The sequence below is a fragment of the Meles meles genome, chromosome 5, assembly GCF_922984935.1.
Source record: "Meles meles chromosome 5, mMelMel3.1 paternal haplotype, whole genome shotgun sequence".
NCBI classification, from domain to species: Eukaryota; Metazoa; Chordata; class Mammalia; order Carnivora; family Mustelidae; genus Meles; species Meles meles.
In genome coordinates this window covers 129,508,498-129,525,189 of record NC_060070.1, presented here as the reverse complement: position 1 = coordinate 129,525,189, position 16,692 = coordinate 129,508,498, and the positions used below count along the sequence as shown (strand labels likewise).

Here is a 16,692-nt window from a genome sequence, read left to right as displayed (position 1 = left end):
CTGTACCAAAATTTTAATTATTTGTACTATGTCATTGTTTATTTTTTAATAGCTTTCAGAAATTTATATTACTATAGTGCAGAAATAATAATTTTTGGCACTGTCAGTTATTGGAATGCTCCAGGAGGTGTCTAATACTGAAAATTTATGATATTCAACAAAATAGCACTTCCAGCTGAGGTTGGTGGAGGTCAAGAGTTAAAAAAGAATTATATCTGTCTGTTTAAGGTCCTACTAATGGTGATGTTGTCACCAAGTTATTAAACTTTCCTTCATGGATTCAAGTTAAGAGCTTTCATCTCTTCAGATCTTTTACTTAAATGTTCAGTATCTGATGAAGCAATTTTACTGAAGGAATCAACAAACTGGAGCTCCATGCCCATTGGAAACGACTTTCTTTTTTGTTTTTAAAGATTTATTTATTTGACAGATAGAGATCACAAGTAGGCAGAGAGGCAGGCAGAGAGAGAGAGAGAGGAGGAAGCAGGCTCCCAGCCAAGCAGAGAGCCCGATGCAGGGCTCGATCCCAGGACCCTGGGATCATGACCTGAGCTGAAGGCAGAGGCTTTAACCCGCTGAGCCACCCAGGCGCCCCTGGAAACGACTTTCTTGATACTATTTCAGAAGTAGGCTGCAGACTGTTGCACTCACTTATAGTTTTTATTTTGAAAGGTTATTTGGTTTAATGTCATAAATGTTAGCACACAAGACAAATTTATAAAACTTGGAATTAGAAGATAATATCATTTTTATAATTCTTTCCCATGTTATTTTTAAAAGTCGTATAAACCTTTCCTGGTATCTAATGAACTCTCTCTCAGTACTTACATTAACTCTATCTATTTAAGTCTTCAAAATTTCTTTTTTAAAAGTATTTATTTATTTAATTTGGGAGAGAGAGAGAGAGAGACAGAAGAATGTATGGGAGGGGTAAATGGAGAGAGAAGGAGAATCCCAAGCAGACTCTGCACTGAATATGGCTGAGCCTGACATGGGGCTCAATCTCATGACAGGGAGATCACGACCTGATCATGACCAAGAGTTGGAGCTTAACCGACTGTGCCACCCAGGCACTCCCAAAATTAATTTCTTTCTTAATTTCTTTCTTTCTTTCTTTCTTTCTTTCTTTCTTTCTTTCTTTCTTTCTTTCTTTCTTTCTTTCTTTCTTTTTCTTTCTTTCTTTCTTCCTTCCTTCCTTCCTTTCTTCCTTTCTTCCTTTCTTTCTTTCTTTCTTTCTTTCTTTCTTTCTTTCTTTCTTTCTTCTTTCTTTCTTTCTTTTTTTAAAGATTTTATTTATTTATTTGACAGACAGAGATCACAAGTAGGCAGAGAGGCAGGCAGAGAGAGAGGAGGAAGCAGGTTCCCTGCCGAGCAGAAAGCCTGATGCGGGGCTCGATGCCAGGACCCTGAGACCATGACCTGAGCCGAAGGCAGAGGCTTTAACCCACTGAGCCACCCAGGTGCCCCACCCCCAAAATTTCTGAATTCAAAAGTTAATGATGCATATTATTCAAGAGCTTTAATATGTAAAGTCACTTTTATGCTTATCAAGAATCATTGTAGCATTTTGTTTTTGGAATAGTAAGTGCACATTTATTTTTTTCCACTGATGGATAGATGTTCAATTCATGAAGCTCAAGCATTGCATGAAAAATAGTTACTTGTGTTGGAAAGTGGATGTTCAACTATGAACAACATTTTTGAATTATTTGCCTCACTTGTCTCACTGCTGTTATTACCCTGACTGGATTTGATATTACCCTACAATCATCAATGACAGTTCCAGAGAAGGTAGAACTGCCTGTGAATTTGACATTTGTCCATCTGGTCTCCCAAAGACAATGGCCAGAGCTGAGGTGAATGACAGAATCAGGCCTCTGATAGTGTGTCTCTGCTAACAGCCTTCCCAATTTCCCTTTAGCTGGAGAATAAGTGCAAGTGAAGCTCTCAAACACCGTTGGCTGTCAGATCACAAGCTCCACTCCAGACTCATCACACAGGTAATGGAAGCTTCTTGCTTTTCCTCTCCTTTTCTACCTGACCTCAGTCTTTTGATGATCAGAGGCTAAAAGCATCTTAGCCTCATATGGGGTTCTGTCTAATTCCATCTCTCATAGCCTTCCAATTTTGTGCCAGTGTTGAACTGCTTAAAATGTTTTTATTGAACAGTTACTATTTTTTTTTTAAATAAATGCTTCTTACGTGGTTTAGGAGATATTATTTTCAGCATAAGTATTTATTATGTTTATTATTCAATCATTGTATTCATTATAATATAAATTATATCACTGTACTATGCACACACACTTATACACATACATAGTCTAGGATATATAAACAAACAACACTTTGGAAAATATGGGTTAGTGTACATTCAGGATAAATATCCCTCCCTAAAACAGAACTCAGAATTTTAACATTTATGGTTACCTGTTTCAGTCTTCTCTGGGCACCAAAAAGCTGTAATACTCAGGTTGATCCAGATAATAATATAAATATATGTGAAGGAGACTCTTACCAAAGACTGAATGAAGATGACCTAAATACTTGTGGTTTTTTTCACCTTTTTTTTTCAAGTTTCTAATTAAATTCAACTTAGTTAACATAGAGTGTAATATTAATCTGAGGTGCAGAATTTAGTGATTCCTCACTTACATGCGATACCCAGTGCTCATTGCAAGTGCCCTTCTTAATCCCATCCTTCATCTAGCCCATTCCCTGCCCACCTCCCTCTATTAATCCTCAGTTTGTTCTCTATCCTTTAGAGTCAGCTTCCTGGTTTGCCTCTCTCTCTTTCTTCCTTTTTTCCTGACAATAATTGAGTCCACACTCTGTGTTAACTTCGTACAATAAAATTCCTAATCTACTCTAACAGCCTCAATTGCCATTTATGTTCTTATAGCCATCTGCCTCTTTAGCACAGATTCTTTTCCTAAGTTTCATATCCATATATCGCCCTGCATACTTGTCATTTCCATTTGGATCTTCTCAGTCCTAAACCGAACTTGTCTTCCCCATCTCCCCTCCTCCTCTACCATCCTCCAAGAATGGCCCCCACTGAGTGGCCCAAGCCAGACCCCCTGGGCTTTGCTGTTTCCTTCCTCAGCTCCATCCTCCCATCTCGTATTTAATTTATCTCCAAGTTCTGTACATTATTTTCTCTAATTACTTCTAGAATCTGTCTAACCTTCTCCATCCTGTTGGTTATCCTGGCATATGACACCCCTCATCTGAATTACTATAACAGCCTCCTCTAGACTTTTCCATTTGTATGATCCTTATGGATCATACAAATAACACAGAACCAGAAATGTAAACATTTAAGAAACTCAACCAAACATTTAGGATGTTTAACTGGCCAAGATATATAGAGAGGCAATAAGCAATATCTGTCCTCAGTCCTTGTTGAGGAAGGTCTAACTTGAGCATCAGATAAGATGGTTGTCATGCCCTGGAGCCATATGAGCTTGATACACTTTCATTTCTTCCATCTCTGCTCCCCATCCTTCCTACTCCCCAGGGTTTTGGAGTGGAGCTTTTTCACTGACCAACAAACCTTGGAATGACTATGTTTCAGGTACTCATTTTTTCCACATCCAGTTTTTATTGAAATTAACTTTACTTCTAAATTCAGCATCAGAACTAAGTTTTATTTGTGTCTGAATATACCTTTCCTTGATAATTGGTACTGATGTCAAGTAAAAATAGACTTTTTACCTAGTTGGTACCTCACCCAGACTACATAAACCGCTTATTAGGATTACCAACCTATTTTGGGCCAATTTTCCACCAATGTATTTTTATCCGAGCTTATTGGTGTCCAAATACACTTTGACATGGTAGGACAATATGGAAACCACGGCAGATAAATAATGACATTATACAGTTTAAAAAGTGCTTAAAATATTTTTAAACTACATAACAACAACAAAAATCACCTTTTTGTTATTCTGTCCAATCGTTGATACCTAGGTGAATGGACATTTTAAGAATGATGGGGATTTGGAAAAAATTTCCATTGTAGAAATCTAGTTAGTTATCATTAAAGTTATAATTATATGTTATAATTATAATATAATATAAATATTAATATTATCAATCATATTAATATTAAATTATTAAATTATTAAAACATTAATTAAAATAATTATTTATTAATTATAAATATATAAATTATAAATAATATCTAAAATAATTAAAATATTAGATTATATTAATATAATATAATAATTATATGTTATAATTATTGTTCCAGGCACTGCTCTAACTGCTTTACAGAAGTTAATTCATTTACTCCACATACCAATTCTTTGAAACAAGTACTGTAATTCTCCTCATTTAGATGAGGAAACAGAGGACAGAGGTTAAGTACTTGTACAGGATCCCACCAGGTGAAAATGACGGAGCTAGCATCCCAGTGTAGACAGGCAGGCTCTGGAGTCTGGGCAGAACTTCACCACCTCTGCTATCCTGCTGGATAATGGGCTTCTGGGCAAAGGGGGCCTGATGATGTTTCCAGAGCTCTTTATGTTCTGTACATTTTTGGTGTTACTAAAAGCCAGTATTCAAGCTTAATGTATTTTATTTTTCAAGGAACTATTAAGACTAGATTTTTCCAGAAGAATCATTTTTGGAATAATCTTGGTTCCGATATGTTCTATAAAATCAGAATTTAACTTTATGTTGAGAATTTAAGTCTTATCCAAAACTATTTACTATTTAAATCTAACTTTTACTTTTAAAGTCTTTCCAGAACTTTTATTTCTCTCTTTTAATTGTTTCATGCTTAAAAGCACTTACCATTCCTTAACCACTAAGCCTGCCTATAATCAGTCAGTAAATTTAAGAAGGATTTTTTTTTCCCCAGGAATTAAGGCCCTGTAGCTCTCTGCCTTCTGTATTATGCTCTTACATTTCCAACCATCCATATATAACCCATCTTCCATCAGAAACAGCTCTCAGCTGGAGTGGAACAAAGCATTCCCAAGTTACAAATCTGTTAGAACTCATCAAGCACCTACTGCAGACTTAATAAATGCTTTGGGCCTGGAGGAAGGAAAACTGAACAACTATGACATTGTTTCTTCTCTGCCAGAACTAATAAGTCTATCTTTCCTTCCCATTCCCAGCTTTATGACCTTAGATCATGCTCTTTTTCCAATTTACTGAACTAATAAAACACCTTACAACATGATATTCTACCTCTGTCCATCTGTTCTCTAATTCACCAAATCATTACTTCATTAATGACAACTCTGATCATCTCACTCTATCACCAAAAATTCTTCCAGTGTTCCTCATCGTGCACAGCAAACACACACACCCAGCAGTCAAGACCTGCTATGACAAGCCCTGGTCTCAGGTGTCCAGTCTCTGCTCTGCTCTGTCTCTGTCTCTGCTACTGCTTCTAGATTAGTCAAAATCCCTCTGTTTCTGACTCTGAGAGTGATGACAAGGGAAAGTGGGGACATGGTCGAGTTGGACCCTGAATGGGGGTCAATGTATCTGTCAGAGCCTCATGAACAATGTGGGCTTTTTTTTTTGGTAATTCTTTTAATTTTTATTTATTTTTTAAATTTATTTTCAGTGTTCCAGAATTCATTGTTTATGCACCACACCCAGCGCTCCATGCAATACGTGCCCTCCATAATACCCACCACCAGGCTTACCCAGCCTTTCACCCCCTACCCCTCCAAAACCCTCAGTTTGTTTCTCGGAGTTCACAGTCTCTCATGTTTCATCTCCCCCTCCAATTTCCCCCAACTCCCTTCTCCTCTCAATCTCCTCATGTTCTTCATATTATTTCTTATGCTCCACAAATAAGTAAAACCATATGATAATTGACTCTCTCTGCTTGACTTATTTCATCCAGCATAATCTCTTCCAGTCCCGTCCATGTTGCTACAAAAGTTGGGTATTCATCCTTTCTGATGAAGGCATAATACTCCATCGTGTATATGGACCACATCTTCCTTATCCATTCATCCATTGAAGGGCACCTTGGTTCTTTCCAGTTTGGTGACTGTGGCCATTGCTGCTATGAACAAACAATGTAGGCTTTTAGAACATCTCTCTAAGAGCATTTTCTACTCAGTAGCAAGTCATTAACTCTTCAGGTGTTCTCATATCATAAGTTAGGAATGAAGTGATAAAAAAAGACTTCTAATCCTTCTCTAAATGTTTTCTGGTTTCCCTAGAAGAAGAAGAATTGTTGCTCTAATGCGAAGAACCTTGTGACTAAATAGCCCATGGAAGGCACCCATTTGAAAGGTTGGTTTTGAATTTTTCCTAAAGAGATGTTTCTGGAAACCTTCAGAGAGAAGAACAAGAAATAAGTCAAATGTGTGTTACACTATGTGGGAAGGAGGGCAGTGTTTCTGCTGAAAGGGAGGGCCCTGGTTTTAGACTGCTTTGTGTGCAATGTGGGTCTGACATTTCCTAGCAGAGAAACCCATTTCCTGATTTATGGATTGAGAATAGTCTTACTTCCTATGCTTGTTGAGTGGCTCCAACAAGATAATCCACGTAAAGCCTGTAGACCAGGGCCTCGCACATAGAAGGTACTCAATAATTAGCTCAGGAGACGTTAATAACTGAAGAGGACAGTCTCTGGTAGTCCTCATAATTGTGTGGGATAGAGGAAGTATTTGTATGATTTTTTTTTTTTTGTATTGATGGGAAAACCAATCTCAGAGACTCATAGACTACATAACTCCCCCAAAGCTGTGCTTGCTAGTACATGGTAGAATGTGACTTCTCAGTTGTCTCTGAATTTAAAGTCCATGCTTATTTTTCTTCCCTGAGCTGCCTTCTGGTATTGGCCCATTCTTGGACCTGGAGTAATCACCACTTCATACAAAGCTTCTACCCTGCTTAGAATTTTGTCAGAAAACTTAAGCGACAGTTTTACACATGAACACATTTGATTATATCAATAAGCTAGCTTAATTTATGCTCTGAAGGAGAAGCCTAACACAGTGCATTTATTACAGAGGACTTTTAGAAATCCCAATATTTATATTGTTGTTGGGGGCCCATTTACCTTCCAGCAAGTCAGTTCTCTAATTTGGGACAGTAAGTCCATGGCCATTGTTTCAACTCAATTTTAACAAATGTGTAAGACCTTCTGGTCTGTTTTCTTGCTGCCCACTGGTCTTACGCTTTTATTCTGATTGGTATTTATTCTGCTCTGAAGTTTTGGTTTGTCTGTTTGACTTTATATTCTTTTAAAGTGTTGAATCTTTCATAGAATAAGATCATGCAGAAATAAATCAATAAATCATTAACAAAGCCACAGACCAGAGTTAGGAAAGCATTCAGTCTTTGGTGCGTGAGTCATTTACATAGAAATCTGTCATTTATCTAGAAATATATGAAACATCAAAAGAAAGCCTTGGGCTTCCTACTTACAAAGACCATTCTCATGTGTCAAAGTAAAGTTTTTGGGAAAGTAGAAGAAAGCTTTATGTCTTGTGAAAATGCAGAGAAGGGAAATACTCTCCATGCTCTGAGGCCTGGGTTGTTGGGCTTGCTGAGGTGCAGACCAGCCTTCCATGTGAGTGGTGGGCACCAGAGTTTGCAGGCGGCTCTCCCTCCCAATTTCATCCACAGTGACCACAAACCTCAAGGGTTCACCACAAACTGCATTCCCACCATGAGCACTGGAGTCACTTTTGAGACCTGGTAGGAATGAATTCATTGGGTGACAGGATGTTGCATTGCAAGACAGGCCTGTGACCAGGGTCCAGCAGGGAAAGAATGACGAGGGAGTGACAGTGGGAGGTGGTAGAGTCCTTCCATGTCATGTTGGCGCTTTGACCAATGTGATGGAGGATGGCAGCAGTCCAAGAGGTGATATTCTGCAGAGGACAAAGACATGTGAGCCAGTCTCACTGGCGCTGTTGGATACCGTTTTGGTTGGAATTGCTTGGTGTGACCTTTCTCTGGGCCCACCTCCAGATGGTCACTTGGGCTGGCCGCCTTCCTCTCCTCAGTCCCTCCAGCTCCAATTAGCCACAGAAATTCACCTTGCTTGCACTGCAGGTCAGGCAAGAGCTGTTTCAGGTCCATGGGATGTGGGCACTTCCTAGTTTACTTTTTTCCTTTTTCTTTTTTTCAAATTAAAATGTAAGCTTAAGATATTAACTCTGAGTACAGCCTCATTTGAGAAGATTTTTTTTAAATCATTTTTTTATAGTATTTCCTGCCAGGATAAGATGGGGGTTTTGGCAAACTCCATTAGGAGTAAAACCAACTTTGTGATAATATTGATTTTTAAAATCTGGTGGTTGAAGATTATTCCTGTGGAAAAAGAATGACTTCCAGGCTCTATGAATAAGGCAGGATCCACAATGTAAATTGAGGCATATAAATTTCCTGCAATTTGTTAGAGGTTTTTTGATGCGTTGAGGAAACACTAAAAATCAACCCGGTGGCATTTCTCTGCGTTTCCATTCCATTTTCTGCCAACCTGTGGAATAAAAATTGAGGATACATTCTCAGATCCACAGGAGTGATGTAGGGCTGCAAACTGTGTGGGCCCATGTCACACATAGTCATAATGCAAATGAAAACGTTCCCACACCCGCTTCTTGATGTCACCTTGATGTGGGGTCAAGCTGACAGGACAGACATTGTGGCAGAAAGCTCGGGAGCTGGCTAGGCTTCACATGAAACAAAGCGGCCTTGTCCTTCTATCTTGCAAATAGTACGAAAATATCTTGCATAAACTGAAAAAATAAAAACCAAACCCAACTCTGGTAAGCAGTGGAATCCTGCAAGGGGTTTCTTTTTTTTCCTTCTCACACGCACACATGCATTATAAAAAATCATGTGTGGTTTTCCTAAGGGGCACAACCAACTAATTACAATTTTAAAAGCCCTGCTGAATTAACAAGAGTCATATTTTGTTTGCTTTGCAGGAAAACTGCTGCGGTTGCTGCTGCGTTGGGAAGATTTTTGGAAAAATCAGCAGTTCTGATGCCTTGACCCCAATGATGACGGGTGGCTATGGGGGCTGGGGGTGACGCTGCATTTGAACTTGGAGCACCCAGTTCAGGGGGTGCTTACTGCTGTGGTTCTGGAGGTGTAGACAAGCCCCATGCCCCTTTCCTCACATCCCCACACCCCATGGTAGGACGCAATTGGGAAGATGTTTCCTTGACATCTTGAGTTTTCAATGTTTATTTTTTTATTTTAGTTGCTGGGATAAGGGGTACATGATTTCTGCTCTTTCTCAGCTTACTAGAACAATCAGACTGGAGATTTATTGAAGACATTTAAACCTGGAGGATACCTTGAGAGGGAGAAAACTGCTTCCAGTCCTTAAGCTATGCCTTTCAAAGGAGTGATCATATCACCAGAAGAAAATTATGTCTTTTGTACCTTTGAACACTTGGTTTCTCAGATTTTGTTATTTTGATTTGGTCTGAAATCAGGTGGATCCAAATGATAAATAATTTGCTTTCTGGAACTTGAGCTGTCTCTGAATCCTGAAGCAAGAGGCATCAGACATCATGTCTTCCATTTATTCTGAACTTTTTTTCCCAGTTCACTGGTTTCTTCCAAATAGCAATTCTACTTTCAAATGAGTGGCATGCATATCACAAGGCACTCTCTGCTCTCTTCTGACTGAGCATTCATGAGATGAAAGGCACTAGTTTTCACCACTAGAGCAAGAGGTGTTTGCTTATGGCTAGTGTTTAGAATTTGGAATAATGGTAACAGTCACAAGAGCTTTCCTCATGCTGCTGTTGTCAACAAGAGATGGGTCATGAGCATCCCAAGGAAGGATGGCACTTTGCTTCCAGTGTTGAAATTACTTTGACAATAACACTTAGGTTTCTGGTTAAATTCCAACATTTCTGAAGCCCAATGATCTCACCTACGCAGAGTCTCACATGGCTCAGTGGTTGTGAAGAAAGAACACTCAGAAATCAGAGGTGAGGGAAACACTCCTGCTCACTCTTTGGATATGAGAATGATTCCAGTTGGAAGCTTCTTCTTGTTCCTGAGCTCATGTGCCATCTCATTGAGGATTTTTAATAATGGAAGTGAGCCCTACTATATATAGCACAGAAAAGCAAGGGCCTCTCAAGAGTGAAACGCGTGTGTCATTTCTTTATGAAGAAGAGGTCATGCAGAGCCACACAAAACTCCTATTGCACACCCAGCATCATACTCACCATTCAGCTTCTTAAGCTGTCCTCCTAGTTCCCATTTCCAAATAACGCCTGTGTTGAGATCAGCTATAAGAATACATTTTTAGCTGTAAATGGTTCTAGGCTCCAATAGAACCATACACCCTAGCAATAGCTGTATTAGTGAGGCCAGTTTTACCTGGCATTGGCTTTTCTCCATTATTGCTCGTATCCACCTAGTGGACCCTTCTAACATGCCCATGAATAACTGTATGTGTAATGTTCTTATTCTCATGTGCAAGGTAAAGGGGAGGTAGAGATAGCAGAAAATGTGTAATTTAGTGAAGACCACATGCCAATTTAGTGGTCATGCTAGCTATAAAACTGACTCCTTTCTAGCTTTGCTCTTGCATTATGATGCATTTCTTTTTTCCTTTGGCCTATGCATTTATTCAAGGTTGGTTTTCTCCTGCTCCTGTTATGTGACTATGCTTAAAATGTTTAATTTGGTTTCCTTAAAAAAAATACAAAAAAACCCCAACACAACAAAGCCCTGTGACTGAAGTGTTATATTACTGTGCTATCTTTAGCTGATGGTATTCATCGAGTCTGGAAAAATACAAGCCAGTGCGTGCATTAATACGCAGACCGCAGAGAGCTGGCATCCTCTCAAATGCTAAATAAGATGCAAGGGTCTGATTTGAAAACCCTCATGGAAGGGTGTTTTCTGTCCTGTAGGGCGGAATCTACCAGATAGAGCAGGAGGTCTTTTGCATCCAGGTCCCATTCTGACTCACCTTGGCAGAGAAACTTTCACCAGACCCCAACACATGGGAGAGGCAGCTTAAGCCAACTGAAGGAATGATTTCTTTGTCAAATGAATCCACTAAGGACCCTGCAGTCAGTGGGTGTAATTTTTTTTAAAAAAGAGGTTTAGAAAGGAGACTCTACTTTAAAAAAAAAAGATCCCCTTTGAATTCAGAGTTTAATTTACACATTTGGATGGGGAGCCCCCCCACCATGCCAGCAGGGTGCCTTTTATACGAGAGCTGAGGATAGTCTGCATTGCAGAGTTGATGATTACAGTCTCCAGTTACAGTGAAATGGAAGAATTTCGGTCTCCTGCTCATCCTGTTCCCTCCCTCCACACCCAGTGTGGCTGCTCCTGCGAGAACTGGTGACTTGGTAGATTGCCACTCTGATGGGAAAGGGGGCTTTGCACAGTGGAGAAATCAAACCAGATGCAAGCATGGACCAGGGAAGCTGAGTCTGGCAAGACTGGGGCTATTGTGATCAATTTTTCCAAGAAGTCATTAGGATTCGATAGCCTGATCTGCTCCTCCGCCCTCCTAATGGAAGTTATGGCTTCAGTCGCTTGCATCAGGCAGTAGCCATTTCTTTGGAAAAAGGCAGAAGTTCAGCACGGATGTGGCACTTCCCACTGCCTGGAGAGAAATAAACCTCACAAAGGATTCAAGAAAAAGCATGCCCTCATTTGTCATTTGTAAGATACCAACCCTTCCCCAGAACCTGTTGCTATTTAAAAATCAGGGAGAAAAGAGCTTGTGCCCCAGTCCGTGCCATAAAAATATCTGAAATTGGATTCTCACCTGAACTACCTTGGGGGAAAGTTTTGTGGGTTGAAATGGGGTAATTCTCATGTTTGTTTTTAGTCTGACTTGATATTATTTTGCCTTCTTTCCTCAAAAATGTAAATAGGCATGCTGCTATTGTTGTGGCTTACTTTGATGTGAATGTGTTTTGAAGGATGTGTGAATTATGACATTTTCACCATTTTTATGGAAATAAGCATAGCAAAATTTTTTCTTGTTTTAAAATCAAAATACGTATTTGATATCGGGAAATGAGGGTCTTATTCTTTATTTCATTCCTTTTTTCTTCCTTCTGCTCCCACTACCCCTACTCTAGGCATGAGCCAAATGGTGTCAGGTTGCATACATGTACTAGTTCAGTTTGGATGACGGGCCAGGTTTGATGAGGAAACCTCATTTGGAAAGTCCCTCTGTGCGAGTGTGACAAGAGGGCAAGGCAGGTGTCTGTTCCTGGGCAATTTCAGCATGGGTGTAGGTTGTGCCCTCACTGGGGCTCACTTCTCAAAAGCCATGATGCTTCCTACCTTGCTTTTGCTTTATCTTTTTGCTTTTTTTTTCTTCTTTCTCTTTCTTCAGTTAGAATCAAAGTCCATCTTCTTATTCATCACGGTGCTCCCCTAAAGCCTTTTTGAGATAAAAATGGTATTTCCAAAAGTCAAGTTGCTTGCTGTCCTAAAGGAAACTTGAAGCTGGACTATTAGATGATTAGATGTTCAAGTCCTGGATGAAGGTGACTTCCTTGTCTAGCATGAAGTCAATGGTTTCTCCCACTAGAAGTCCTACATACGTCTCCGAGCTCCATTTTAGTCAGGTGTGCTTTCCGTAAGTGATCTTGATGTGGGTAGTTTCACCTTCCATGAAGGCTTATAACTACTACTTATTCGAAAGAGCAGAAAACATGAATACCCGCGTGTTCCTGTCTTGAATTGTATGTATTTTGTAGTTGTCCCAGCCGATGGATGTCAGTGAATCCTTTCTATGAGGTTTAGTAATGTAAGTAAGAAATAAAAATGGATTTGTAATGTGGTGATTGCACATGTCATGTATATTTTTTTTATTTCTGAACATAGTTTCATTCAGCTGTATTTCTTTGCCTTACAAAGATGTACAACTGTCATATATATGTATTATATTGAAGAATAAACATGGACCTTATTTATCCTTTGGTTAATGAGTTAAATTATTCAAAGTGGACCTGGTAATTGCAATACAAACTCTGTCCTTTATGATAAGTTCTGATATGTTAAAAATCCCATGGCATTTAGAACACAATACCTTACGACTAAGTTTTTTTTTTTCTTTAAAGATTTTATTTATTTATCAGAGAGAGAGAGACAGAAAGAGCATGAGCAGGGACAGGGGCAGAGGGATAAGCGGAGTCTCCACTGAGAAGGGAGCCTGACCCCAGGACCCTGAGATCATGAACTGAGCCAAAAGCAGACACTTAGCTGACTGAGCTACCCAGTCGCCCCAGAACCTCATACCTTAAAAAAAAATGATGCCACACTACTTATTTGGGGTTCCAGAAGCATTCATTTTTGGCCGGGCCCAAGGTGGAAAGATGACTCTCCCACTTGAAAACAATGGTGGTTGAGATGTATCCACACAGATTTAGGATTTTTTCCCTATTAATTTCTATTAATAGAAAACATGGGCTGAGGTATATGTAAAGTGTCTAGTGCCAGAACAGTGTTTAATAAATTATTAAAGCACTTAGCAATTCAATCTCTTTAAATGCATCTTCGTGATTATTCCTCAGACAGGTGTCTGTAAGGTGTCTACTTCAGAAAATTTGCTACTGAAATATTTCAGTATATAATGGCTCCCCGTTGTCAGCTGCCACATCACTTTCTGGGGTCAGCATTGGCTGGCAATGCTGCTGGGATGCCTCAGCTCCCAGCACGCATGCATGCTTGAAGAGGATATGCTTTCTGTGCCAACAGTCACATGTTAGCCTGACAGTGACTGGCACTGACTCCATGTCAACAACCCCCCTCAACCCCACCTGGCTTGAGATAGCCCTACCGAATTTTCTATTGTCTCACACAAAGGGATCCTATCCCTCTCATTGAAACTCCTGTTGTTTCCAACTTGGACCGCTAGGTGAAGCATTCTGACTTCTTCCCCAAAGTGAGGAAACCTCATGGATCATCTGTGATATTGTGATATTTTAAAAACTATGTATTTGGTATCATCCCTGGTTCCTGGTGCAGAGCTTCCAAACACTTAGAATTTCCTGAGTGATAGGGGTGAGAGGAGTATCTTTTGTTCTCCGTGATCAGCCCCTTCCAACCATTCTTGAGTTTATGCCACTGAGCAGACTCTTGGAGGATGGGGTTGGTTGCCTGAGGAAACAACCATGTGATTAGAAGGTTGGAATTTTCAGCCTCACCCCTCCACCTGCAGGGAGGGAAAGGAGATGGGGATTGACTTAATCACCCACAGACCATGATTTTATCTGTCATGCCTATGTAATGGAACCTCTATAAGAATTCCACACAAAGAGGTTTAGAGAGTTCCTGCGCTGATGAACAAGAACACCTCCTTGTGTCAGGAGAGTCACTTATCTCAAACTCACAGGGATGGAAGTTCCTGTGCTTAGGAGGCTTCTAGACCTTGCCCTATGTACCTTCTCATCTGGCTGTTCATTTGTATCCTTTATTATGCACTTTATAATGAAGTGGTAATAGTGAGTAAAGTTTTCCCCTGGATTCTGTGAGCCACGGTAGCAAATTATTGAGCCTTAGGAAGGAGTCATGGGAAGCCTCAATGTATAGTCATGTCAGACAGAAGTGTGGGCAACCTGGGGACCCACCGTTGTGATTCCCACAAGACTGCTTGTGGGAATGAGCTTTCAACTTGTGAGGTCTGTGAGAACTGCAAGTTCTTCATGCCAGAAGTGTTTAATACAAGGGAAAACCCCCACACAGTCAGTGTTATGAGAAACAGTTTTCCTTTACCCTTCAGTACTGGCACAATATACTTCCCAATGGGCAGCTCCGCTCTTGAACGTAGACGTTCAGGTACTGGGACTCAGAGATAAGAGCCGATCATCTTGCCACCCTTCTCCTTGCTCTGTCCTGAAGTAAAGTGAGTGGGGCAATCTCCCTCAATACCCCTACAAAGGGAGGACCCTGCAACCCACTTCGTCACTTCTTCCTACCACTCCTTGCTCTGAAAGGGGACACCAACCCCACTCATGATCCACACCCATCAGGAAGGTAAGCAGGTTCTGATGCTCTAGTAACTTACTTTGGCTGCTCCTCATATTGGGCTTCTCCGAAACTTATGTTCCCCAGACATTGCTGTAGGTACAAATAGGGTCTCGTAAAAGGTACTAATCTGTATTTAGTTGGCTCATGGCCTCACCTGCAGAGCTGAGGGCTTCTGAGCCTCTTCCAAGCTCACCCAGTTATTTTTAGAGATTTCCAAAGGCTTCATACACGAGTTTAGGAGCCAGCACGTCAAGCAGAGAAGTTTCTCCTGGCAGGACACCATCTGAGAGCACCTCCTTGCTGCTGCTTCAGGCCACCCTGAAACAGCTGCCCTGCCAAATCCCACCTCCTCACTTCCTTCAAGAGGCCAGCACTCTAAGATGTCGTTTCTGGAGTCCCCATCACACTAAAACTATGTGCACAGTGTCATGAAAATGCCGAGAATGCTCACTGCCCTGTCAGTCTCGTTCTTGCTGCTGGGAGAGACCGAAGCCACAACTCCTGGGATCTTCTTGGGAGCTGTTAGAAGCTTCCAAGAGGTAGAAATAAGTGAAGGCTGTAGTCTCCCACCTGAGCCAGCTACTTGGTGGTTCCTCAACCTCGCTTCTGCCTAGGGAAGTTTGAGAATTCAAAGGCCCCTTTCCTCTCTGTGCTCTCTTTGCCCATTTTAGTCCAAGCTGGTGGTGCACCTGGTGACATGAATCTTTTAAAAACTTTATAGGTCGTGTGAATTTTATTGGGATCGACTCTCTTAGAAAAGACCACCCCCAGAGATCTCTTCAAGATACACTTTTTCTCTACCCTAGACTTCTGCTGAGCCTATTGAGGGACTTAGAAGTTCTTAGAAGCCCTATTATTTGACTGAATGATTCCATGTTGTATTGTCTTGGATATTTCGGAAGTCTTTAAAAAAATTTGAAACTCTTGGCTTCATGATTGGACCATTTTTTCTTCAGAGTGCCCTGGATTTGATCTCTACCTGGTAGCCGTTTCTTTTGTTTTCTTTTTTTAAGATTTTATTTTTCTAAGAAATGTGCACGCCCAGCGTGGGGCTTGAACTCACGACCTCAGGGACCTCAGCCATTTCTTAGTTGTACTATAATTTGTTATCTGGAGAGGCTGGAATGTTTAACTCCCTCTTTGTGTAGAACTCCTTCCTTTAGTTTACCTCTCTTTTCTCACATTTTATTATAAGCAGCAAGAAGAAACCAAGACGTACTGTCAACAGTATCTGGAAATCTCCTTAGCTAGATCACAAAGTTCATCGGTAAATTTTCTGCTTTCCTTCCTATCAAGTGACAGTGCTAAATTTCTGCCACTATATTACAAAGATCATTTTCCTCCAGTTTCAGTTAACGTTTTATTCACTCTCTTCCTCAAGCCATCACTCACAACCTCCTCAAAGATTATTAGGATTTCTCTTCCAGGCTCTTCAAGCTTTCAAATACACCTCCCTCACCCAAGTCTTCCCAGCTTCTTCCTACAGCCTGTTTCCAAAGCTTCTCCCACCTTTCAGGTGTTTCTTACGGCACTGCCCTATTGCATCTGATGGCGACCACACGATAGGCTTGCTTGTAATTCCACAACTTCATACACCCCCTTCCCTCTCTCTGAAATGTTTGTCTCTAATGTTGTCTACCTGATAAATACCCCAGTCCAACTATCCTTCCCCCTCTGGGGCAACGTCCTTATCACATCCTCTATGTTTCTCATGGGGATTGTACA

General features: G+C 40.6%; 1 protein-coding gene across 1 annotated transcript in view; it reads left to right on the top strand.

The window, feature by feature from the left end:
• The window catches only part of MYLK4 (myosin light chain kinase family member 4), a 112,645-nt gene extending 103,617 nt beyond the window's left edge, over positions 1-9,028 (top strand). Inside the window, exons 11-13 of the mRNA XM_046005792.1 lie at positions 1,922-2,000; positions 6,198-6,270; positions 8,922-9,028. Of these exons, the coding sequence (XP_045861748.1) occupies positions 1,922-2,000; positions 6,198-6,245 (127 nt within the window). The 3' untranslated portion in view covers positions 6,246-6,270; positions 8,922-9,028. The remainder of the gene's footprint in view (positions 1-1,921; positions 2,001-6,197; positions 6,271-8,921) is intronic.
• The last annotated feature ends 7,664 nt before the right edge of the window (positions 9,029-16,692 follow it).